At 63.9% G+C, this 27086-nt stretch overlaps 1 protein-coding gene across 1 annotated transcript; it reads left to right on the top strand.

Annotated features, from left to right (window-relative positions):
• Nucleotides 1–11828: 11828 nt before the first annotated feature.
• Nucleotides 11829–12392, top strand: LOC309603902 (interferon-like; the record flags this gene model as incomplete). The annotated part of the gene is made up of 2 exons (XM_082338784.1): nucleotides 11829–11921; nucleotides 12261–12392. The coding sequence occupies 2 exons, from the start codon at nucleotides 11829–11831 to the stop codon at nucleotides 12390–12392; spliced, it is 225 nt and encodes a 74-aa protein (XP_082194910.1).
• Nucleotides 12393–27086: the final 14694 nt, after the last annotated feature.

The following is a 27086-nucleotide window of genomic DNA, read 5'->3' as shown; positions in this document are numbered from 1 at the left end:
ATACTTCAGCCGCTTCCACAACCTCCTCCGCACCCACAACCCCAGCGCCTGCGCCTGGGACCACGTCCGCCTCGAAGCTCGCACCTGCTTCCAACACCTCCGCAACCTCACCCGCACCATGCGCAATTAGCACGACGACCCCCACCAACCCGCACGGCCCCGCGCACCCCCACCACCACTTCTGCACCACCGCCCCATCCCCACCTCTGGCCTCCCGCCTCCCCTCCCCCGGGCCAAGACCCGCTGACGCAACGGCCCTGCGCCCTCAGACCCCACTGACTGCTCCTCTATTTATAACGCCTACTCTATTTATTTTCACAATGGTTTTTATCTATTTATTCACCTATTTATTTGACACCAAATAAAGACCTCTTGCAAAAAGCCTGGCAGCGCCTCTTGTCTCAGAAGCACGGCAACGAGCCTTTGGGCTGGGGGGAAGCCACCGCCACTCCACACCTCCTCCAAGCCCTGCTCCAAACAGGGCTCTGCACATCCCGCGCCCGCTCTTCTCCTTGGCACCTCCCCACGGAGGCGCCTTCCTCAACCTCTTTGCAAAGCCTCTGCCAGGGGGCAGCCATCGGCATCAGAACCAGCTCTTCCGCCCTTGCCTCCTCAGCCTTTTCCGCCTGACACCCCGCTTTACACCCACTCACCAGCAGCTCGGCAGTCCTCGGGACAACGACCACACGGACCTGCTGCAGCGGCTCCACAGGAGGGCCACAAACACCTTCACAGGCTGCAACGCCTCTCCTCTAAGCAAAGCCTCAGAGACTTGGGGCTGCTCAGCCTCCACAAGAGAAGGCTCCGGGGAGACCTCATCGACGCCTTTCAATACTTCAAGGGGGCTTCTGCGAAAGATGGGCACACACCTTGGAACGGCGCCCCTAGCGACAGGACAAGGGGCAATGGTCTTCAACGGCAAGAGGGTACATCCAGACCAGATACAAGGGACACATCCTTTGCCATCGGGCTGCTGAAACACCGCACGGAACAGGTTGCCCACACAGGTGGCACATGCCCCATCCCGGGAAACGGGCAACGTCAGGTTCGACGGGGCACTCGGCAACCCGATCCACTTGTCTGGATGTCCCTGCTCCTTGCAGGCGGCTTCGACCAGATGACCCTTAAAGGTCCCTCCCAACCCAAGCCGCTGCACGGTTCGACCAAGGAGAGGCACGGCAGACATCCCTTGCGTTAGCCTGACGTCCACCCCTCTTCCCGCTTCCGGCAGTTTTCAACACAACTCTCTCGTTGCGCCCCTGCAAAACACCTTGCAGCACCAACCGTTCTAGGGCACCACGGACAAGGTCCAGCCACGGACCTCCAACGCCAGCCCGCCTCCTGCGGCGACGGCACCTACCTACGCCAAATCATCCTGCACGCGCCAGCACCCCAAGCGCACCACCCACCAACACAACCTTGCCTGACAAGACCATGGCTCCCAGCCCGCCACCGCCCTGCCACCGCCACCACGCACCCCTTGCCACGGCTCCAAAAGCTTTGCCAAAACACCTGGCAGCGCCTCGCACGCAACCAGAACGGCAGCCTTGCTCTTCTTGCAAGGCACCTCAAAACCTCACTCAGCGACTCCAACCTCCGCCTCCTCCTCCCGCTACAGCTCTACACCTCCATCAGCTGCCTCAGCTCCACCTCCACAGGGCTCTTGGACACCCCTCCTCGCGGGGCGCGCGGCCTCAGCCCAGCCCAAACGCAAGACCCTTCGCTTACGGGGGACATTCTCTTCTTTCCTCTCCAGCCACCGCCCGCAAGGACGACGAACAAACGCAACCAGACCCCTGCCACAGGCGCGCCCGCATGGCACCACGCCCAGGGACCCAACGCGCCAGCACGAGCAGCACCAAAACTCTTTCTTCCCTTTGCCTCAACCCTTTCCTCCGGCCTTTCTTCCCCATCCTCCGCACCTTCAAACACAGGAGCTGGGGCAGCTCCGTCCACCAACACGGCCCATGCTCAAGGGCCTACACCCAGAGCCACCTCTTCGCAAGCCACCGCCGCCGCCCCCACGCCCTCGCTCCACCAGGGGGCTCCCCAGGCTCCGCCAAGTGACATCGCTTCACAACCCTTCCCCTCACGAAAAGAAAAGTCCAGCTAAGGCGAAAGCAAAGGCGAGCCGCAAGGGAAAGGAAAACAGACCACAACCAGCGCCAGGGCACTCCAGACGGAAAAGACACTGCGGCAAGGAAGGGAAACTTCAGCTGCAGGAAGGAGGCACCGCAGCTCGCCCCGCAGCCACCAGGGAAACCCAAACACACCTCCCCGCCACAGCTGCCCGCAAGGGCTCTGCCCCAGCGCTTTCGCATCCCCCACCCAACCACTACGCACAACCTCCCCCCAACACACCGCCGCCACCGCCCTCCCCGCGCACGGCCACCCCGACAACGCACTTCCCCAGGACCACCACAGGCACCAGCCAAAACCGAAAACCACAGACGGAAACTCGCTGCCAGCATGCCAGCAGAAAGCCACCAAGCCAAAGACGCCGCACCACATAAAGCCGCCCGCCCGCCAGCACCCCAAGCACAGCGCCCACCCGCACCACCACCAAGCCTCACCAGCCTCCCCACCAGCACCACCCACGCGGCACCCACAGCCCCACCATGCCTGCGCCCGCAACCCCACAGCCCCGCCTGCCGCACGCCGCCCCGACGCTCCTGCTCCTCCTCACGGCTCTCGCCACCGCCCCCGCCTGCCACCACCCGCGCACCCACGACGCCACCTTCCTCTGGCGCAGCCTCCAGTTCCTCCGGGCCATGGCTCCCAGCTCGACACAGACCTGCCACCACCAGCCCGCGCCCTTCCCCTTCCCCGACGCCCTCCTCCACACCAGCCACCCGCAGCAAGCCGCCGCCACCGTCCAACGCATCCTCGACCACCTCTTCGCCATCCTCAGCAGCACCAGCGCCCTCCAACACTGGGACACCCAGGCACACCGGGACACCCAGGCACACCGGGACCTCCTCAACACCATTCACCGCTACCTACAAGACCTCGAGCGATGCGTGCCAGCCGACGCGACGCTCCCCCAGGGCCTCCGGCTCGACATCGACGAATACTTCAGCCGCTTCCACAACCTCCTCCGCACCCACAACCCCAGCGCCTGCGCCTGGGACCACGTCCGCCTCGAAGCTCGCACCTGCTTCCAACACCTCCGCAACCTCACCCGCACCATGCGCAATTAGCACGACGACCCCCACCAACCCGCACGGCCCCGCGCACCCCCACCACCACTTCTGCACCACCGCCCCATCCCCACCTCTGGCCTCCCGCCTCCCCTCCCCCGGGCCAAGACCCGCTGACGCAACGGCCCTGCGCCCTCAGACCCCACTGACTGCTCCTCTATTTATAACGCCTACTCTATTTATTTTCACAATGGTTTTTATCTATTTATTCACCTATTTATTTGACACCAAATAAAGACCTCTTGCAAAAAGCCTGGCAGCGCCTCTTGTCTCAGAAGCACGGCAACGAGCCTTTGGGCTGGGGGGAAGCCACCGCCACTCCACACCTCCTCCAAGCCCTGCTCCAAACAGGGCTCTGCACATCCCGCGCCCGCTCTTCTCCTTGGCACCTCCCCACGGAGGCGCCTTCCTCAACCTCTTTGCAAAGCCTCTGCCAGGGGGCAGCCATCGGCATCAGAACCAGCTCTTCCGCCCTTGCCTCCTCAGCCTTTTCCGCCTGACACCCCGCTTTACACCCACTCACCAGCAGCTCGGCAGTCCTCGGGACAACGACCACACGGACCTGCTGCAGCGGCTCCACAGGAGGGCCACAAACACCTTCACAGGCTGCAACGCCTCTCCTCTAAGCAAAGCCTCAGAGACTTGGGGCTGCTCAGCCTCCACAAGAGAAGGCTCCGGGGAGACCTCATCGACGCCTTTCAATACTTCAAGGGGGCTTCTGCGAAAGATGGGCACACACCTTGGAACGGCGCCCCTAGCGACAGGACAAGGGGCAATGGTCTTCAACGGCAAGAGGGTACATCCAGACCAGATACAAGGGACACATCCTTTGCCATCGGGCTGCTGAAACACCGCACGGAACAGGTTGCCCACACAGGTGGCACATGCCCCATCCCGGGAAACGGGCAACGTCAGGTTCGACGGGGCACTCGGCAACCCGATCCACTTGTCTGGATGTCCCTGCTCCTTGCAGGCGGCTTCGACCAGATGACCCTTAAAGGTCCCTCCCAACCCAAGCCGCTGCACGGTTCGACCAAGGAGAGGCACGGCAGACATCCCTTGCGTTAGCCTGACGTCCACCCCTCTTCCCGCTTCCGGCAGTTTTCAACACAACTCTCTCGTTGCGCCCCTGCAAAACACCTTGCAGCACCAACCGTTCTAGGGCACCACGGACAAGGTCCAGCCACGGACCTCCAACGCCAGCCCGCCTCCTGCGGCGACGGCACCTACCTACGCCAAATCATCCTGCACGCGCCAGCACCCCAAGCGCACCACCCACCAACACAACCTTGCCTGACAAGACCATGGCTCCCAGCCCGCCACCGCCCTGCCACCGCCACCACGCACCCCTTGCCACGGCTCCAAAAGCTTTGCCAAAACACCTGGCAGCGCCTCGCACGCAACCAGAACGGCAGCCTTGCTCTTCTTGCAAGGCACCTCAAAACCTCACTCAGCGACTCCAACCTCCGCCTCCTCCTCCCGCTACAGCTCTACACCTCCATCAGCTGCCTCAGCTCCACCTCCACAGGGCTCTTGGACACCCCTCCTCGCGGGGCGCGCGGCCTCAGCCCAGCCCAAACGCAAGACCCTTCGCTTACGGGGGACATTCTCTTCTTTCCTCTCCAGCCACCGCCCGCAAGGACGACGAACAAACGCAACCAGACCCCTGCCACAGGCGCGCCCGCATGGCACCACGCCCAGGGACCCAACGCGCCAGCACGAGCAGCACCAAAACTCTTTCTTCCCTTTGCCTCAACCCTTTCCTCCGGCCTTTCTTCCCCATCCTCCGCACCTTCAAACACAGGAGCTGGGGCAGCTCCGTCCACCAACACGGCCCATGCTCAAGGGCCTACACCCAGAGCCACCTCTTCGCAAGCCACCGCCGCCGCCCCCACGCCCTCGCTCCACCAGGGGGCTCCCCAGGCTCCGCCAAGTGACATCGCTTCACAACCCTTCCCCTCACGAAAAGAAAAGTCCAGCTAAGGCGAAAGCAAAGGCGAGCCGCAAGGGAAAGGAAAACAGACCACAACCAGCGCCAGGGCATTCCAGACGGAAAAGACACTGCGGCAAGGAAGGGAAACTTCAGCTGCAGGAAGGAGGCACCGCAGCTCGCCCCGCAGCCACCAGGGAAACCCAAACACACCTCCCCGCCACAGCTGCCCGCAAGGGCTCTGCCCCAGCGCTTTCGCATCCCCCACCCAACCACTACGCACAACCTCCCCCCAACACACCGCCGCCACCGCCCTCCCCGCGCACGGCCACCCCGACAACGCACTTCCCCAGGACCACCACAGGCACCAGCCAAAACCGAAAACCACAGACGGAAACTCGCTGCCAGCATGCCAGCAGAAAGCCACCAAGCCAAAGACGCCGCACCACATAAAGCCGCCCGCCCGCCAGCACCCCAAGCACAGCGCCCACCCGCACCACCACCAAGCCTCACCAGCCTCCCCACCAGCACCACCCACGCGGCACCCACAGCCCCACCATGCCTGCGCCCGCAACCCCACAGCCCCGCCTGCCGCACGCCGCCCCGACGCTCCTGCTCCTCCTCACGGCTCTCGCCACCGCCCCCGCCTGCCACCACCCGCGCACCCACGACGCCACCTTCCTCTGGCGCAGCCTCCAGTTCCTCCGGGCCATGGCTCCCAGCTCGACACAGACCTGCCACCACCAGCCCGCGCCCTTCCCCTTCCCCGACGCCCTCCTCCACACCAGCCACCCGCAGCAAGCCGCCGCCACCGTCCAACGCATCCTCGACCACCTCTTCGCCATCCTCAGCAGCACCAGCGCCCTCCAACACTGGGACACCCAGGCACACCGGGACACCCAGGCACACCGGGACCTCCTCAACACCATTCACCGCTACCTACAAGACCTCGAGCGATGCGTGCCAGCCGACGCGACGCTCCCCCAGGGCCTCCGGCTCGACATCGACGAATACTTCAGCCGCTTCCACAACCTCCTCCGCACCCACAACCCCAGCGCCTGCGCCTGGGACCACGTCCGCCTCGAAGCTCGCACCTGCTTCCAACACCTCCGCAACCTCACCCGCACCATGCGCAATTAGCACGACGACCCCCACCAACCCGCACGGCCCCGCGCACCCCCACCACCACTTCTGCACCACCGCCCCATCCCCACCTCTGGCCTCCCGCCTCCCCTCCCCCGGGCCAAGACCCGCTGACGCAACGGCCCTGCGCCCTCAGACCCCACTGACTGCTCCTCTATTTATAACGCCTACTCTATTTATTTTCACAATGGTTTTTATCTATTTATTCACCTATTTATTTGACACCAAATAAAGACCTCTTGCAAAAAGCCTGGCAGCGCCTCTTGTCTCAGAAGCACGGCAACGAGCCTTTGGGCTGGGGGGAAGCCACCGCCACTCCACACCTCCTCCAAGCCCTGCTCCAAACAGGGCTCTGCACATCCCGCGCCCGCTCTTCTCCTTGGCACCTCCCCACGGAGGCGCCTTCCTCAACCTCTTTGCAAAGCCTCTGCCAGGGGGCAGCCATCGGCATCAGAACCAGCTCTTCCGCCCTTGCCTCCTCAGCCTTTTCCGCCTGACACCCCGCTTTACACCCACTCACCAGCAGCTCGGCAGTCCTCGGGACAACGACCACACGGACCTGCTGCAGCGGCTCCACAGGAGGGCCACAAACACCTTCACAGGCTGCAACGCCTCTCCTCTAAGCAAAGCCTCAGAGACTTGGGGCTGCTCAGCCTCCACAAGAGAAGGCTCCGGGGAGACCTCATCGACGCCTTTCAATACTTCAAGGGGGCTTCTGCGAAAGATGGGCACACACCTTGGAACGGCGCCCCTAGCGACAGGACAAGGGGCAATGGTCTTCAACGGCAAGAGGGTACATCCAGACCAGATACAAGGGACACATCCTTTGCCATCGGGCTGCTGAAACACCGCACGGAACAGGTTGCCCACACAGGTGGCACATGCCCCATCCCGGGAAACGGGCAACGTCAGGTTCGACGGGGCACTCGGCAACCCGATCCACTTGTCTGGATGTCCCTGCTCCTTGCAGGCGGCTTCGACCAGATGACCCTTAAAGGTCCCTCCCAACCCAAGCCGCTGCACGGTTCGACCAAGGAGAGGCACGGCAGACATCCCTTGCGTTAGCCTGACGTCCACCCCTCTTCCCGCTTCCGGCAGTTTTCAACACAACTCTCTCGTTGCGCCCCTGCAAAACACCTTGCAGCACCAACCGTTCTAGGGCACCACGGACAAGGTCCAGCCACGGACCTCCAACGCCAGCCCGCCTCCTGCGGCGACGGCACCTACCTACGCCAAATCATCCTGCACGCGCCAGCACCCCAAGCGCACCACCCACCAACACAACCTTGCCTGACAAGACCATGGCTCCCAGCCCGCCACCGCCCTGCCACCGCCACCACGCACCCCTTGCCACGGCTCCAAAAGCTTTGCCAAAACACCTGGCAGCGCCTCGCACGCAACCAGAACGGCAGCCTTGCTCTTCTTGCAAGGCACCTCAAAACCTCACTCAGCGACTCCAACCTCCGCCTCCTCCTCCCGCTACAGCTCTACACCTCCATCAGCTGCCTCAGCTCCACCTCCACAGGGCTCTTGGACACCCCTCCTCGCGGGGCGCGCGGCCTCAGCCCAGCCCAAACGCAAGACCCTTCGCTTACGGGGGACATTCTCTTCTTTCCTCTCCAGCCACCGCCCGCAAGGACGACGAACAAACGCAACCAGACCCCTGCCACAGGCGCGCCCGCATGGCACCACGCCCAGGGACCCAACGCGCCAGCACGAGCAGCACCAAAACTCTTTCTTCCCTTTGCCTCAACCCTTTCCTCCGGCCTTTCTTCCCCATCCTCCGCACCTTCAAACACAGGAGCTGGGGCAGCTCCGTCCACCAACACGGCCCATGCTCAAGGGCCTACACCCAGAGCCACCTCTTCGCAAGCCACCGCCGCCGCCCCCACGCCCTCGCTCCACCAGGGGGCTCCCCAGGCTCCGCCAAGTGACATCGCTTCACAACCCTTCCCCTCACGAAAAGAAAAGTCCAGCTAAGGCGAAAGCAAAGGCGAGCCGCAAGGGAAAGGAAAACAGACCACAACCAGCGCCAGGGCATTCCAGACGGAAAAGACACTGCGGCAAGGAAGGGAAACTTCAGCTGCAGGAAGGAGGCACCGCAGCTCGCCCCGCAGCCACCAGGGAAACCCAAACACACCTCCCCGCCACAGCTGCCCGCAAGGGCTCTGCCCCAGCGCTTTCGCATCCCCCACCCAACCACTACGCACAACCTCCCCCCAACACACCGCCGCCACCGCCCTCCCCGCGCACGGCCACCCCGACAACGCACTTCCCCAGGACCACCACAGGCACCAGCCAAAACCGAAAACCACAGACGGAAACTCGCTGCCAGCATGCCAGCAGAAAGCCACCAAGCCAAAGACGCCGCACCACATAAAGCCGCCCGCCCGCCAGCACCCCAAGCACAGCGCCCACCCGCACCACCACCAAGCCTCACCAGCCTCCCCACCAGCACCACCCACGCGGCACCCACAGCCCCACCATGCCTGCGCCCGCAACCCCACAGCCCCGCCTGCCGCACGCCGCCCCGACGCTCCTGCTCCTCCTCACGGCTCTCGCCACCGCCCCCGCCTGCCACCACCCGCGCACCCACGACGCCACCTTCCTCTGGCGCAGCCTCCAGTTCCTCCGGGCCATGGCTCCCAGCTCGACACAGACCTGCCACCACCAGCCCGCGCCCTTCCCCTTCCCCGACGCCCTCCTCCACACCAGCCACCCGCAGCAAGCCGCCGCCACCGTCCAACGCATCCTCGACCACCTCTTCGCCATCCTCAGCAGCACCAGCGCCCTCCAACACTGGGACACCCAGGCACACCGGGACACCCAGGCACACCGGGACCTCCTCAACACCATTCACCGCTACCTACAAGACCTCGAGCGATGCGTGCCAGCCGACGCGACGCTCCCCCAGGGCCTCCGGCTCGACATCGACAAATACTTCAGCCGCTTCCACAACCTCCTCCGCACCCACAACCCCAGCGCCTGCGCCTGGGACCACGTCCGCCTCGAAGCTCGCACCTGCTTCCAACACCTCCGCAACCTCACCCGCACCATGCGCAATTAGCACGACGACCCCCACCAACCCGCACGGCCCCGCGCACCCCCACCACCACTTCTGCACCACCGCCCCATCCCCACCTCTGGCCTCCCGCCTCCCCTCCCCCGGGCCAAGACCCGCTGACGCAACGGCCCTGCGCCCTCAGACCCCACTGACTGCTCCTCTATTTATAACGCCTACTCTATTTATTTTCACAATGGTTTTTATCTATTTATTCACCTATTTATTTGACACCAAATAAAGACCTCTTGCAAAAAGCCTGGCAGCGCCTCTTGTCTCAGAAGCACGGCAACGAGCCTTTGGGCTGGGGGGAAGCCACCGCCACTCCACACCTCCTCCAAGCCCTGCTCCAAACAGGGCTCTGCACATCCCGCGCCCGCTCTTCTCCTTGGCACCTCCCCACGGAGGCGCCTTCCTCAACCTCTTTGCAAAGCCTCTGCCAGGGGGCAGCCATCGGCATCAGAACCAGCTCTTCCGCCCTTGCCTCCTCAGCCTTTTCCGCCTGACACCCCGCTTTACACCCACTCACCAGCAGCTCGGCAGTCCTCGGGACAACGACCACACGGACCTGCTGCAGCGGCTCCACAGGAGGGCCACAAACACCTTCACAGGCTGCAACGCCTCTCCTCTAAGCAAAGCCTCAGAGACTTGGGGCTGCTCAGCCTCCACAAGAGAAGGCTCCGGGGAGACCTCATCGACGCCTTTCAATACTTCAAGGGGGCTTCTGCGAAAGATGGGCACACACCTTGGAACGGCGCCCCTAGCGACAGGACAAGGGGCAATGGTCTTCAACGGCAAGAGGGTACATCCAGACCAGATACAAGGGACACATCCTTTGCCATCGGGCTGCTGAAACACCGCACGGAACAGGTTGCCCACACAGGTGGCACATGCCCCATCCCAGGAAACGGGCAACGTCAGGTTCGACGGGGCACTCGGCAACCCGATCCACTTGTCTGGATGTCCCTGCTCCTTGCAGGCGGCTTCGACCAGATGACCCTTAAAGGTCCCTCCCAACCCAAGCCGCTGCACGGTTCGACCAAGGAGAGGCACGGCAGACATCCCTTGCGTTAGCCTGACGTCCACCCCTCTTCCCGCTTCCGGCAGTTTTCAACACAACTCTCTCGTTGCGCCCCTGCAAAACACCTTGCAGCACCAACCGTTCTAGGGCACCACGGACAAGGTCCAGCCACGGACCTCCAACGCCAGCCCGCCTCCTGCGGCGACGGCACCTACCTACGCCAAATCATCCTGCACGCGCCAGCACCCCAAGCGCACCACCCACCAACACAACCTTGCCTGACAAGACCATGGCTCCCAGCCCGCCACCGCCCTGCCACCGCCACCACGCACCCCTTGCCACGGCTCCAAAAGCTTTGCCAAAACACCTGGCAGCGCCTCGCACGCAACCAGAACGGCAGCCTTGCTCTTCTTGCAAGGCACCTCAAAACCTCACTCAGCGACTCCAACCTCCGCCTCCTCCTCCCGCTACAGCTCTACACCTCCATCAGCTGCCTCAGCTCCACCTCCACAGGGCTCTTGGACACCCCTCCTCGCGGGGCGCGCGGCCTCAGCCCAGCCCAAACGCAAGACCCTTCGCTTACGGGGGACATTCTCTTCTTTCCTCTCCAGCCACCGCCCGCAAGGACGACGAACAAACGCAACCAGACCCCTGCCACAGGCGCGCCCGCATGGCACCACGCCCAGGGACCCAACGCGCCAGCACGAGCAGCACCAAAACTCTTTCTTCCCTTTGCCTCAACCCTTTCCTCCGGCCTTTCTTCCCCATCCTCCGCACCTTCAAACACAGGAGCTGGGGCAGCTCCGTCCACCAACACGGCCCATGCTCAAGGGCCTACACCCAGAGCCACCTCTTCGCAAGCCACCGCCGCCGCCCCCACGCCCTCGCTCCACCAGGGGGCTCCCCAGGCTCCGCCAAGTGACATCGCTTCACAACCCTTCCCCTCACGAAAAGAAAAGTCCAGCTAAGGCGAAAGCAAAGGCGAGCCGCAAGGGAAAGGAAAACAGACCACAACCAGCGCCAGGGCATTCCAGACGGAAAAGACACTGCGGCAAGGAAGGGAAACTTCAGCTGCAGGAAGGAGGCACCGCAGCTCGCCCCGCAGCCACCAGGGAAACCCAAACACACCTCCCCGCCACAGCTGCCCGCAAGGGCTCTGCCCCAGCGCTTTCGCATCCCCCACCCAACCACTACGCACAACCTCCCCCCAACACACCGCCGCCACCGCCCTCCCCGCGCACGGCCACCCCGACAACGCACTTCCCCAGGACCACCACAGGCACCAGCCAAAACCGAAAACCACAGACGGAAACTCGCTGCCAGCATGCCAGCAGAAAGCCACCAAGCCAAAGACGCCGCACCACATAAAGCCGCCCGCCCGCCAGCACCCCAAGCACAGCGCCCACCCGCACCACCACCAAGCCTCACCAGCCTCCCCACCAGCACCACCCACGCGGCACCCACAGCCCCACCATGCCTGCGCCCGCAACCCCACAGCCCCGCCTGCCGCACGCCGCCCCGACGCTCCTGCTCCTCCTCACGGCTCTCGCCACCGCCCCCGCCTGCCACCACCCGCGCACCCACGACGCCACCTTCCTCTGGCGCAGCCTCCAGTTCCTCCGGGCCATGGCTCCCAGCTCGACACAGACCTGCCACCACCAGCCCGCGCCCTTCCCCTTCCCCGACGCCCTCCTCCACACCAGCCACCCGCAGCAAGCCGCCGCCACCGTCCAACGCATCCTCGACCACCTCTTCGCCATCCTCAGCAGCACCAGCGCCCTCCAACACTGGGACACCCAGGCACACCGGGACCTCCTCAACACCATTCACCGCTACCTACAAGACCTCGAGCGATGCGTGCCAGCCGACGCGACGCTCCCCCAGGGCCTCCGGCTCGACATCGACAAATACTTCAGCCGCTTCCACAACCTCCTCCGCACCCACAACCCCAGCGCCTGCGCCTGGGACCACGTCCGCCTCGAAGCTCGCACCTGCTTCCAACACCTCCGCAACCTCACCCGCACCATGCGCAATTAGCACGACGACCCCCACCAACCCGCACGGCCCCGCGCACCCCCACCACCACTTCTGCACCACCGCCCCATCCCCACCTCTGGCCTCCCGCCTCCCCTCCCCCGGGCCAAGACCCGCTGACGCAACGGCCCTGCGCCCTCAGACCCCACTGACTGCTCCTCTATTTATAACGCCTACTCTATTTATTTTCACAATGGTTTTTATCTATTTATTCACCTATTTATTTGACACCAAATAAAGACCTCTTGCAAAAAGCCTGGCAGCGCCTCTTGTCTCAGAAGCACGGCAACGAGCCTTTGGGCTGGGGGGAAGCCACCGCCACTCCACACCTCCTCCAAGCCCTGCTCCAAACAGGGCTCTGCACATCCCGCGCCCGCTCTTCTCCTTGGCACCTCCCCACGGAGGCGCCTTCCTCAACCTCTTTGCAAAGCCTCTGCCAGGGGGCAGCCATCGGCATCAGAACCAGCTCTTCCGCCCTTGCCTCCTCAGCCTTTTCCGCCTGACACCCCGCTTTACACCCACTCACCAGCAGCTCGGCAGTCCTCGGGACAACGACCACACGGACCTGCTGCAGCGGCTCCACAGGAGGGCCACAAACACCTTCACAGGCTGCAACGCCTCTCCTCTAAGCAAAGCCTCAGAGACTTGGGGCTGCTCAGCCTCCACAAGAGAAGGCTCCGGGGAGACCTCATCGACGCCTTTCAATACTTCAAGGGGGCTTCTGCGAAAGATGGGCACACACCTTGGAACGGCGCCCCTAGCGACAGGACAAGGGGCAATGGTCTTCAACGGCAAGAGGGTACATCCAGACCAGATACAAGGGACACATCCTTTGCCATCGGGCTGCTGAAACACCGCACGGAACAGGTTGCCCACACAGGTGGCACATGCCCCATCCCGGGAAACGGGCAACGTCAGGTTCGACGGGGCACTCGGCAACCCGATCCACTTGTCTGGATGTCCCTGCTCCTTGCAGGCGGCTTCGACCAGATGACCCTTAAAGGTCCCTCCCAACCCAAGCCGCTGCACGGTTCGACCAAGGAGAGGCACGGCAGACATCCCTTGTGTTAGCCTGACGTCCACCCCTCTTCCCGCTTCCGGCAGTTTTCAACACAACTCTCTCGTTGCGCCCCTGCAAAACACCTTGCAGCACCAACCGTTCTAGGGCACCACGGACAAGGTCCAGCCACGGACCTCCAACGCCAGCCCGCCTCCTGCGGCGACGGCACCTACCTACGCCAAATCATCCTGCACGCGCCAGCACCCCAAGCGCACCACCCACCAACACAACCTTGCCTGACAAGACCATGGCTCCCAGCCCGCCACCGCCCTGCCACCGCCACCACGCACCCCGTGCCACGGCTCCAAAAGCTTTGCCAAAACACCTGGCAGCGCCTCGCACGCAACCAGAACGGCAGCCTTGCTCTTCTTGCAAGGCACCTCAAAACCTCACTCAGCGACTCCAGCCTCCGCCTCCTCCTCCCGCTACAGCTCTACACCTCCATCAGCTGCCTCAGCTCCACCTCCACAGGGCTCTTGGACACCCCTCCTCGCGGGGCGCGCGGCCTCAGCCCAGCCCAAACGCAAGACCCTTCGCTTACGGGGGACATTCTCTTCTTTCCTCTCCAGCCACCGCCCGCAAGGACGACGAACAAACGCAACCAGACCCCTGCCACAGGCACGCCCGCATGGCACCACGCCCAGGGACCCAACGCGCCAGCACGAGCAGCACCAAAACTCTTTCTTCCCTTTGCCTCAACCCTTTCCTCCGGCCTTTCTTCCCCATCCTCCGCACCTTCAAACACAGGAGCTGGGGCAGCTCCGTCCACCAACACGGCCCATGCTCAAGGGCCTACACCCAGAGCCACCTCTTCGCAAGCCACCGCCGCCGCCCCCACGCCCTCGCTCCACCAGGGGGCTCCCCAGGCTCCGCCAAGTGACATCGCTTCACAACCCTTCCCCTCACGAAAAGAAAAGTCCAGCTAAGGCGAAAGCAAAGGCGAGCCGCAAGGGAAAGGAAAACAGACCACAACCAGCGCCAGGGCATTCCAGACGGAAAAGACACTGCGGCAAGGAAGGGAAACTTCAGCTGCAGGAAGGAGGCACCGCAGCTCGCCCCGCAGCCACCAGGGAAACCCAAACACACCTCCCCGCCACAGCTGCCCGCAAGGGCTCTGCCCCAGCGCTTTCGCATCCCCCACCCAACCACTACGCACAACCTCCCCCCAACACACCGCCACCACCGCCCTCCCCGCGCACGGCCACCCCGACAACGCACTTCCCCAGGACCACCACAGGCACCAGCCAAAACCGAAAACCACAGACGGAAACTCGCTGCCAGCATGCCAGCAGAAAGCCACCAAGCCAAAGACGCCGCACCACATAAAGCCGCCCGCCCGCCAGCACCCCAAGCACAGCGCCCACCCGCACCACCACCAAGCCTCACCAGCCTCCCCACCAGCACCACCCACGCGGCACCCACAGCCCCACCATGCCTGCGCCCGCAACCCCACAGCCCCGCCTGCCGCACGCCGCCCCGACGCTCCTGCTCCTCCTCACGGCTCTCGCCACCGCCCCCGCCTGCCACCACCCGCGCACCCACGACGCCACCTTCCTCTGGCGCAGCCTCCAGTTCCTCCGGGCCATGGCTCCCAGCTCGACACAGACCTGCCACCACCAGCCCGCGCCCTTCCCCTTCCCCGACGCCCTCCTCCACACCAGCCACCCGCAGCAAGCCGCCGCCACCGTCCAACGCATCCTCGACCACCTCTTCGCCATCCTCAGCAGCACCAGCGCCCTCCAACACTGGGACACCCAGGCACACCGGGACCTCCTCAACACCATTCACCGCTACCTACAAGACCTCGAGCGATGCGTGCCAGCCGACGCGACGCTCCCCCAGGGCCTCCGGCTCGACATCGACGAATACTTCAGCCGCTTCCACAACCTCCTCCGCACCCACAACCCCAGCGCCTGCGCCTGGGACCACGTCCGCCTCGAAGCTCGCACCTGCTTCCAACACCTCCGCAACCTCACCCGCACCATGCGCAATTAGCACGACGACCCCCACCAACCCGCACGGCCCCGCGCACCCCCACCACCACTTCTGCACCACCGCCCCATCCCCACCTCTGGCCTCCCGCCTCCCCTCCCCCGGGCCAAGACCCGCTGACGCAACGGCCCTGCGCCCTCAGACCCCACTGACTGCTCCTCTATTTATAACGCCTACTCTATTTATTTTCACAATGGTTTTTATCTATTTATTCACCTATTTATTTGACACCAAATAAAGACCTCTTGCAAAAAGCCTGGCAGCGCCTCTTGTCTCAGAAGCACGGCAACGAGCCTTTGGGCTGGGGGGAAGCCACCGCCACTCCACACCTCCTCCAAGCCCTGCTCCAAACAGGGCTCTGCACATCCCGCGCCCTCTCTTCTCCTTGGCACCTCCCCACGGAGGCGCCTTCCTCAACCTCTTTGCAAAGCCTCTGCCAGGGGGCAGCCATCGGCATCAGAACCAGCTCTTCCGCCCTTGCCTCCTCAGCCTTTTCCGCCTGACACCCCGCTTTACACCCACTCACCAGCAGCTCGGCAGTCCTCGGGACAACGACCACACGGACCTGCTGCAGCGGCTCCACAGGAGGGCCACAAACACCTTCACAGGCTGCAACGCCTCTCCTCTAAGCAAAGCCTCAGAGACTTGGGGCTGCTCAGCCTCCACAAGAGAAGGCTCCGGGGAGACCTCATCGACGCCTTTCAATACTTCAAGGGGGCTTCTGCGAAAGATGGGCACACACCTTGGAACGGCGCCCCTAGCGACAGGACAAGGGGCAATGGTCTTCAACGGCAAGAGGGTACATCCAGACCAGATACAAGGGACACATCCTTTGCCATCGGGCTGCTGAAACACCGCACGGAACAGGTTGCCCACACAGGTGGCACATGCCCCATCCCGGGAAACGGGCAACGTCAGGTTCGACGGGGCACTCGGCAACCCGATCCACTTGTCTGGATGTCCCTGCTCCTTGCAGGCGGCTTCGACCAGATGACCCTTAAAGGTCCCTCCCAACCCAAGCCGCTGCACGGTTCGACCAAGGAGAGGCACGGCAGACATCCCTTGCGTTAGCCTGACGTCCACCCCTCTTCCCGCTTCCGGCAGTTTTCAACACAACTCTCTCGTTGCGCCCCTGCAAAACACCTTGCAGCACCAACCGTTCTAGGGCACCACGGACAAGGTCCAGCCACGGACCTCCAACGCCAGCCCGCCTCCTGCGGCGACGGCACCTACCTACGCCAAATCATCCTGCACGCGCCAGCACCCCAAGCGCACCACCCACCAACACAACCTTGCCTGACAAGACCATGGCTCCCAGCCCGCCACCGCCCTGCCACCGCCACCACGCACCCCGTGCCACGGCTCCAAAAGCTTTGCCAAAACACCTGGCAGCGCCTCGCACGCAACCAGAACGGCAGCCTTGCTCTTCTTGCAAGGCACCTCAAAACCTCACTCAGCGACTCCAGCCTCCGCCTCCTCCTCCCGCTACAGCTCTACACCTCCATCAGCTGCCTCAGCTCCACCTCCACAGGGCTCTTGGACACCCCTCCTCGCGGGGCGCGCGGCCTCAGCCCAGCCCAAACGCAAGACCCTTCGCTTACGGGGGACATTCTCTTCTTTCCTCTCCAGCCACCGCCCGCAAGGACGACGAACAAACGCAACCAGACCCCTGCCACAGGCACGCCCGCATGGCACCACGCCCAGGGACCCAACGCGCCAGCACGAGCAGCACCAAAACTCTTTCTTCCCTTTGCCTCAACCCTTTCCTCCGGCCTTTCTTCCCCATCCTCCGCACCTTCAAACACAGGAGCTGGGGCAGCTCCGTCCACCAACACGGCCCATGCTCAAGGGCCTACACCCAGAGCCACCTCTTCGCAAGCCACCGCCGCCGCCCCCACGCCCTCGCTCCACCAGGGGGCTCCCCAGGCTCCGCCAAGTGACATCGCTTCACAACCCTTCCCCTCACGAAAAGAAAAGTCCAGCTAAGGCGAAAGCAAAGGCGAGCCGCAAGGGAAAGGAAAACAGACCACAACCAGCGCCAGGGCATTCCAGACGGAAAAGACACTGCGGCAAGGAAGGGAAACTTCAGCTGCAGGAAGGAGGCACCGCAGCTCGCCCCGCAGCCACCAGGGAAACCCAAACACACCTCCCCGCCACAGCTGCCCGCAAGGGCTCTGCCCCAGCGCTTTCGCATCCCCCACCCAACCACTACGCACAACCTCCCCCCAACACACCGCCACCACCGCCCTCCCCGTGCACGGCCACCCCGACAACGCACTTCCCCAGGACCACCACAGGCACCAGCCAAAACCGAAAACCACAGACGGAAACTCGCTGCCAGCATGCCAGCAGAAAGCCACCAAGCCAAAGACGCCGCACCACATAAAGCCGCCCGCCCGCCAGCACCCCAAGCACAGCGCCCACCCGCACCACCACCAAGCCTCACCAGCCTCCCCACCAGCACCACCCACGCGGCACCCACAGCCCCACCATGCCTGCGCCCGCAACCCCACAGCCCCGCCTGCCGCACGCCGCCCCGACGCTCCTGCTCCTCCTCACGGCTCTCGCCACCGCCCCCGCCTGCCACCACCCGCGCACCCACGACGCCACCTTCCTCTGGCGCAGCCTCCAGTTCCTCCGGGCCATGGCTCCCAGCTCGACACAGACCTGCCACCACCAGCCCGCGCCCTTCCCCTTCCCCGACGCCCTCCTCCACACCAGCCACCCGCAGCAAGCCGCCGCCACCGTCCAACGCATCCTCGACCACCTCTTCGCCATCCTCAGCAGCACCAGCGCCCTCCAACACTGGGACACCCAGGCACACCGGGACCTCCTCAACACCATTCACCGCTACCTACAAGACCTCGAGCGATGCGTGCCAGCCGACGCGACGCTCCCCCAGGGCCTCCGGCTCGACATCGACGAATACTTCAGCCGCTTCCACAACCTCCTCCGCACCCACAACCCCAGCGCCTGCGCCTGGGACCACGTCCGCCTCGAAGCTCGCACCTGCTTCCAACACCTCCGCAACCTCACCCGCACCATGCGCAATTAGCACGACGACCCCCACCAACCCGCACGGCCCCGCGCACCCCCACCACCACTTCTGCACCACCGCCCCATCCCCACCTCTGGCCTCCCGCCTCCCCTCCCCCGGGCCAAGACCCGCTGACGCAACGGCCCTGCGCCCTCAGACCCCACTGACTGCTCCTCTATTTATAACGCCTACTCTATTTATTTTCACAATGGTTTTTATCTATTTATTCACCTATTTATTTGACACCAAATAAAGACCTCTTGCAAAAAGCCTGGCAGCGCCTCTTGTCTCAGAAGCACGGCAACGAGCCTTTGGGCTGGGGGGAAGCCACCGCCACTCCACACCTCCTCCAAGCCCTGCTCCAAACAGGGCTCTGCACATCCCGCGCCCGCTCTTCTCCTTGGCACCTCCCCACGGAGGCGCCTTCCTCAACCTCTTTGCAAAGCCTCTGCCAGGGGGCAGCCATCGGCATCAGAACCAGCTCTTCCGCCCTTGCCTCCTCAGCCTTTTCCGCCTGACACCCCGCTTTACACCCACTCACCAGCAGCTCGGCAGTCCTCGGGACAACGACCACACGGACCTGCTGCAGCGGCTCCACAGGAGGGCCACAAACACCTTCACAGGCTGCAACGCCTCTCCTCTAAGCAAAGCCTCAGAGACTTGGGGCTGCTCAGCCTCCACAAGAGAAGGCTCCGGGGAGACCTCATCGACGCCTTTCAATACTTCAAGGGGGCTTCTGCGAAAGATGGGCACACACCTTGGAACGGCGCCCCTAGCGACAGGACAAGGGGCAATGGTCTTCAACGGCAAGAGGGTACATCCAGACCAGATACAAGGGACACATCCTTTGCCATCGGGCTGCTGAAACACCGCACGGAACAGGTTGCCCACACAGGTGGCACATGCCCCATCCCGGGAAACGGGCAACGTCAGGTTCGACGGGGCACTCGGCAACCCGATCCACTTGTCTGGATGTCCCTGCTCCTTGCAGGCGGCTTCGACCAGATGACCCTTAAAGGTCCCTCCCAACCCAAGCCGCTGCACGGTTCGACCAAGGAGAGGCACGGCAGACATCCCTTGCGTTAGCCTGACGTCCACCCCTCTTCCCGCTTCCGGCAGTTTTCAACACAACTCTCTCGTTGCGCCCCTGCAAAACACCTTGCAGCACCAACCGTTCTAGGGCACCACGGACAAGGTCCAGCCACGGACCTCCAACGCCAGCCCGCCTCCTGCGGCGACGGCACCTACCTACGCCAAATCATCCTGCACGCGCCAGCACCCCAAGCGCACCACCCACCAACACAACCTTGCCTGACAAGACCATGGCTCCCAGCCCGCCACCGCCCTGCCACCGCCACCACGCACCCCGTGCCACGGCTCCAAAAGCTTTGCCAAAACACCTGGCAGCGCCTCGCACGCAACCAGAACGGCAGCCTTGCTCTTCTTGCAAGGCACCTCAAAACCTCACTCAGCGACTCCAGGCCTCCGCCTCCTCCTCCCGCTACAGCTCTACACCTCCATCAGCTGCCTCAGCTCCACCTCCACAGGGCTCTTGGACACCCCTCCTCGCGGGGCGCGCGGCCTCAGCCCAGCCCAAACGCAAGACCCTTCGCTTACGGGGGACATTCTCTTCTTTCCTCTCCAGCCACCGCCCGCAAGGACGACGAACAAACGCAACCAGGACCCCTGCCACAGCGCGCGCCGCATGGCACCACGCCCAGGGACCCAACGCGCCAGCACGAGCAGCACCAAAACTCTTTCTTCCCTTTGCCTCAACCCTTTCCTCCGGCCTTTCTTCCCCATCCTCCGCACCTTCAAACACAGGAGCTGGGGCAGCTCCGTCCACCAACACGGCCCATGCTCAAGGGGCCTACACCCAGAGCCACCTCTTCGCAAGCCACCGCCGCCGCCCCCACGCCCTCGCTCCACCAGGGGGCTCCCCAGGCTCCGCCAAGTGACATCGCTTCACAACCCTTCCCCTCACGAAAAGAAAAGTCCAGCTAAGGCGAAAGCAAAGGCGAGCCGCAAGGGAAAGGAAAACAGACCACAACCAGCGCCAGGGCATTCCAGACGGAAAAGACACTGCGGCAAGGAAGGGAAACTTCAGCTGCAGGAAGGAGGCACCGCAGCTCGCCCCGCAGCCACCAGGGAAACCCAAACACACCTCCCCGCCACAGCTGCCCGCAAGGGCTCTGCCCAGCGCTTTCGCATCCCCCACCCAACCACTACGCACAACCTCCCCCCAACACACCGCCGCCACCGCCCTCCCCGCGCACGGCCACCCCGACAACGCACTTCCCCAGGACCACCACAGGCACCAGCCAAAACCGAAAACCACAGACGGAAACTCGCTGCCAGCATGCCAGCAGAAAGCCACCAAGCCAAAGACGCCGCACCACATAAAGCCGCCCGCCCGCCAGCACCCCAAGCACAGCGCCCACCCGCACCACCACCAAGCCTCACCAGCCTCCCCACCAGCACCACCCACGCGGCACCCACAGCCCCACCATGCCTGCGCCCGCAACCCCACAGCCCCGCCTGCCGCACGCCGCCCCGACGCTCCTGCTCCTCCTCACGGCTCTCGCCACCGCCCCCGCCTGCCACCACCCGCGCACCCACGACGCCACCTTCCTCTGGCGCAGCCTCCAGTTCCTCCGGGCCATGGCTCCCAGCTCGACACAGACCTGCCACCACCAGCCCGCGCCCTTCCCCTTCCCCGACGCCCTCCTCCACACCAGCCACCCGCAGCAAGCCGCCGCCACCGTCCAACGCATCCTCGACCACCTCTTCGCCATCCTCAGCAGCACCAGCGCCCTCCAACACTGGGACACCCAGGCACACCGGGACCTCCTCAACACCATTCACCGCTACCTACAAGACCTCGAGCGATGCGTGCCAGCCGACGCGACGCTCCCCCAGGGCCTCCGGCTCGACATCGACGAATACTTCAGCCGCTTCCACAACCTCCTCCGCACCCACAACCCCAGCGCCTGCGCCTGGGACCACGTCCGCCTCGAAGCTCGCACCTGCTTCCAACACCTCCGCAACCTCACCCGCACCATGCGCAATTAGCACGACGACCCCCACCAACCCGCACGGCCCCGCGCACCCCCACCACCACTTCTGCACCACCGCCCCATCCCCACCTCTGGCCTCCCGCCTCCCCTCCCCCGGGCCAAGACCCGCTGACGCAACGGCCCTGCGCCCTCAGACCCCACTGACTGCTCCTCTATTTATAACGCCTACTCTATTTATTTTCACAATGGTTTTTATCTATTTATTCACCTATTTATTTGACACCAAATAAAGACCTCTTGCAAAAAGCCTGGCAGCGCCTCTTGTCTCAGAAGCACGGCAACGAGCCTTTGGGCTGGGGGGAAGCCACCGCCACTCCACACCTCCTCCAAGCCCTGCTCCAAACAGGGCTCTGCACATCCCGCGCCCGCTCTTCTCCTTGGCACCTCCCACGGAGGCGCCTTCCTCAACCTCTTTGCAAAGCCTCTGCCAGGGGGCAGCCATCGGCATCAGAACCAGCTCTTCCGCCCTTGCCTCCTCAGCCTTTTCCGCCTGACACCCCGCTTTACACCCACTCACCAGCAGCTCGGCAGTCCTCGGGACAACGACCACACGACCTGCTGCAGCGGCTCCACAGGAGGGCCACAAACACCTTCACAGGCTGCAACGCCTCTCCTCTAAGCAAAGCCTCAGAGACTTGGGGCTGCTCAGCCTCCACAAGAGAAGGCTCCGGGGAGACCTCATCGACGCCTTTCAATACTTCAAGGGGCTTCTGCGAAAGATGGGCACACACCTTGGAACGGCGCCCCTAGCGACAGGACAAGGGGCAATGGTCTTCAACGGCAAGAGGGTACATCCAGACCAGATACAAGGGACACATCCTTTGCCATCGGGCTGCTGAAACACCGCACGGAACAGGTTGCCCACACAGGTGGCACATGCCCCATCCCGGAAACGGGCAACGTCAGGTTCGACGGGGCACTCGGCAACCCGATCCACTTGTCTGGATGTCCCTGCTCCTTGCAGGCGGCTTCGACCAGATGACCCTTAAAGGTCCCTCCCAACCCAAGCCGCTGCACGGTTCGACCAAGGAGAGGCACGGCAGACATCCCTTGCGTTAGCCTGACGTCCACCCCTCTTCCCGCTTCCGGCAGTTTTCAACACAACTCTCTCGTTGCGCCCCTGCAAAACACCTTGCAGCACCAACCGTTCTAGGGCACCACGGACAAGGTCCAGCCACGGACCTCCAACGCCAGCCCGCCTCCTGCGGCGACGGCACCTACCTACGCCAAATCATCCTGCACGCGCCAGCACCCCAAGCGCACCACCCACCAACACAACCTTGCCTGACAAGACCATGGCTCCCAGCCCGCCACCGCCCTGCCACCGCCACCACGCACCCCGTGCCACGGCTCCAAAAGCTTTGCCAAAACACCTGGCAGCGCCTCGCACGCAACCAGAACGGCAGCCTTGCTCTTCTTGCAAGGCACCTCAAAACCTCACTCAGCGACTCCAGCCTCCGCCTCCTCCTCCCGCTACAGCTCTACACCTCCATCAGCTGCCTCAGCTCCACCTCCACAGGGCTCTTGGACACCCCTCCTCGCGGGGCGCGCGGCCTCAGCCCAGCCCAAACGCAAGACCCTTCGCTTACGGGGGACATTCTCTTCTTTCCTCTCCAGCCACCGCCCGCAAGGACGACGAACAAACGCAACCAGACCCCTGCCACAGGCGCGCCCGCATGGCACCACGCCCAGGGACCCAACGCGCCAGCACGAGCAGCACCAAAACTCTTTCTTCCCTTTGCCTCAACCCTTTCCTCCGGCCTTTCTTCCCCATCCTCCGCACCTTCAAACACAGGAGCTGGGGCAGCTCCGTCCACCAACACGGCCCATGCTCAAGGGCCTACACCCAGAGCCACCTCTTCGCAAGCCACCGCCGCCGCCCCCACGCCCTCGCTCCACCAGGGGGCTCCCCAGGCTCCGCCAAGTGACATCGCTTCACAACCCTTCCCCTCACGAAAAGAAAAGTCCAGCTAAGGCGAAAGCAAAGGCGAGCCGCAAGGGAAAGGAAAACAGACCACAACCAGCGCCAGGGCATTCCAGACGGAAAAGACACTGCGGCAAGGAAGGGAAACTTCAGCTGCAGGAAGGAGGCACCGCAGCTCGCCCCGCAGCCACCAGGGAAACCCAAACACACCTCCCCGCCACAGCTGCCCGCAAGGGCTCTGCCCCAGCGCTTTCGCATCCCCCACCCAACCACTACGCACAACCTCCCCCCAACACACCGCCGCCACCGCCCTCCCCGCGCACGGCCACCCCGACAACGCACTTCCCCAGGACCACCACAGGCACCAGCCAAAACCGAAAACCACAGACGGAAACTCGCTGCCAGCATGCCAGCAGAAAGCCACCAAGCCAAAGACGCCGCACCACATAAAGCCGCCCGCCCGCCAGCACCCCAAGCACAGCGCCCACCCGCACCACCACCAAGCCTCACCAGCCTCCCCACCAGCACCACCCACGCGGCACCCACAGCCCCACCATGCCTGCGCCCGCAACCCCACAGCCCCGCCTGCCGCACGCCGCCCCGACGCTCCTGCTCCTCCTCACGGCTCTCGCCACCGCCCCCGCCTGCCACCACCCGCGCACCCACGACGCCACCTTCCTCTGGCGCAGCCTCCAGTTCCTCCGGGCCATGGCTCCCAGCTCGACACAGACCTGCCACCACCAGCCCGCGCCCTTCCCCTTCCCCGACGCCCTCCTCCACACCAGCCACCCGCAGCAAGCCGCCGCCACCGTCCAACGCATCCTCGACCACCTCTTCGCCATCCTCAGCAGCACCAGCGCCCTCCAACACTGGGACACCCAGGCACACCGGGACCTCCTCAACACCATTCACCGCTACCTACAAGACCTCGAGCGATGCGTGCCAGCCGACGCGACGCTCCCCCAGGGCCTCCGGCTCGACATCGACGAATACTTCAGCCGCTTCCACAACCTCCTCCGCACCCACAACCCCAGCGCCTGCGCCTGGGACCACGTCCGCCTCGAAGCTCGCACCTGCTTCCAACACCTCCGCAACCTCACCCGCACCATGCGCAATTAGCACGACGACCCCCACCAACCCGCACGGCCCCGCGCACCCCCACCACCACTTCTGCACCACCGCCCCATCCCCACCTCTGGCCTCCCGCCTCCCCTCCCCCGGGCCAAGACCCGCTGACGCAACGGCCCTGCGCCCTCAGACCCCACTGACTGCTCCTCTATTTATAACGCCTACTCTATTTATTTTCACAATGGTTTTTATCTATTTATTCACCTATTTATTTGACACCAAATAAAGACCTCTTGCAAAAAGCCTGGCAGCGCCTCTTGTCTCAGAAGCACGGCAACGAGCCTTTGGGCTGGGGGGAAGCCACCGCCACTCCACACCTCCTCCAAGCCCTGCTCCAAACAGGGCTCTGCACATCCCGCGCCCGCTCTTCTCCTTGGCACCTCCCCACGGAGGCGCCTTCCTCAACCTCTTTGCAAAGCCTCTGCCAGGGGGCAGCCATCGGCATCAGAACCAGCTCTTCCGCCCTTGCCTCCTCAGCCTTTTCCGCCTGACACCCCGCTTTACACCCACTCACCAGCAGCTCGGCAGTCCTCGGGACAACGACCACACGGACCTGCTGCAGCGGCTCCACAGGAGGGCCACAAACACCTTCACAGGCTGCAACGCCTCTCCTCTAAGCAAAGCCTCAGAGACTTGGGGCTGCTCAGCCTCCACAAGAGAAGGCTCCGGGGAGACCTCATCGACGCCTTTCAATACTTCAAGGGGGCTTCTGCGAAAGATGGGCACACACCTTGGAACGGCGCCCCTAGCGACAGGACAAGGGGCAATGGTCTTCAACGGCAAGAGGGTACATCCAGACCAGATACAAGGGACACATCCTTTGCCATCGGGCTGCTGAAACACCGCACGGAACAGGTTGCCCACACAGGTGGCACATGCCCCATCCCGGGAAACGGGCAACGTCAGGTTCGACGGGGCACTCGGCAACCCGATCCACTTGTCTGGATGTCCCTGCTCCTTGCAGGCGGCTTCGACCAGATGACCCTTAAAGGTCCCTCCCAACCCAAGCCGCTGCACGGTTCGACCAAGGAGAGGCACGGCAGACATCCCTTGCGTTAGCCTGACGTCCACCCCTCTTCCCGCTTCCGGCAGTTTTCAACACAACTCTCTCGTTGCGCCCCTGCAAAACACCTTGCAGCACCAACCGTTCTAGGGCACCACGGACAAGGTCCAGCCACGGACCTCCAACGCCAGCCCGCCTCCTGCGGCGACGGCACCTACCTACGCCAAATCATCCTGCACGCGCCAGCACCCCAAGCGCACCACCCACCAACACAACCTTGCCTGACAAGACCATGGCTCCCAGCCCGCCACCGCCCTGCCACCGCCACCACGCACCCCGTGCCACGGCTCCAAAAGCTTTGCCAAAACACCTGGCAGCGCCTCGCACGCAACCAGAACGGCAGCCTTGCTCTTCTTGCAAGGCACCTCAAAACCTCACTCAGCGACTCCAGCCTCCGCCTCCTCCTCCCGCTACAGCTCTACACCTCCATCAGCTGCCTCAGCTCCACCTCCACAGGGCTCTTGGACACCCCTCCTCGCGGGGCGCGCGGCCTCAGCCCAGCCCAAACGCAAGACCCTTCGCTTACGGGGGACATTCTCTTCTTTCCTCTCCAGCCACCGCCCGCAAGGACGACGAACAAACGCAACCAGACCCCTGCCACAGGCGCGCCCGCATGGCACCACGCCCAGGGACCCAACGCGCCAGCACGAGCAGCACCAAAACTCTTTCTTCCCTTTGCCTCAACCCTTTCCTCCGGCCTTTCTTCCCCATCCTCCGCACCTTCAAACACAGGAGCTGGGGCAGCTCCGTCCACCAACACGGCCCATGCTCAAGGGCCTACACCCAGAGCCACCTCTTCGCAAGCCACCGCCGCCGCCCCCACGCCCTCGCTCCACCAGGGGGCTCCCCAGGCTCCGCCAAGTGACATCGCTTCACAACCCTTCCCCTCACGAAAAGAAAAGTCCAGCTAAGGCGAAAGCAAAGGCGAGCCGCAAGGGAAAGGAAAACAGACCACAACCAGCGCCAGGGCATTCCAGACGGAAAAGACACTGCGGCAAGGAAGGGAAACTTCAGCTGCAGGAAGGAGGCACCGCAGCTCGCCCCGCAGCCACCAGGGAAACCCAAACACACCTCCCCGCCACAGCTGCCCGCAAGGGCTCTGCCCCAGCGCTTTCGCATCCCCCACCCAACCACTACGCACAACCTCCCCCCAACACACCGCCGCCACCGCCCTCCCCGCGCACGGCCACCCCGACAACGCACTTCCCCAGGACCACCACAGGCACCAGCCAAAACCGAAAACCACAGACGGAAACTCGCTGCCAGCATGCCAGCAGAAAGCCACCAAGCCAAAGACGCCGCACCACATAAAGCCGCCCGCCCGCCAGCACCCCAAGCACAGCGCCCACCCGCACCACCACCAAGCCTCACCAGCCTCCTCACCAGCACCACCCACGCGGCACCCACAGCCCCACC

Source organism: Platalea leucorodia (assembly GCF_965183815.1).
Source record: "Platalea leucorodia genome assembly, contig: HAP1_HAP1_SCAFFOLD_236, whole genome shotgun sequence".
NCBI classification, from domain to species: domain Eukaryota; kingdom Metazoa; phylum Chordata; class Aves; order Pelecaniformes; family Threskiornithidae; genus Platalea; species Platalea leucorodia.
This window is presented reverse-complemented; position numbering and strand designations above follow the sequence as displayed.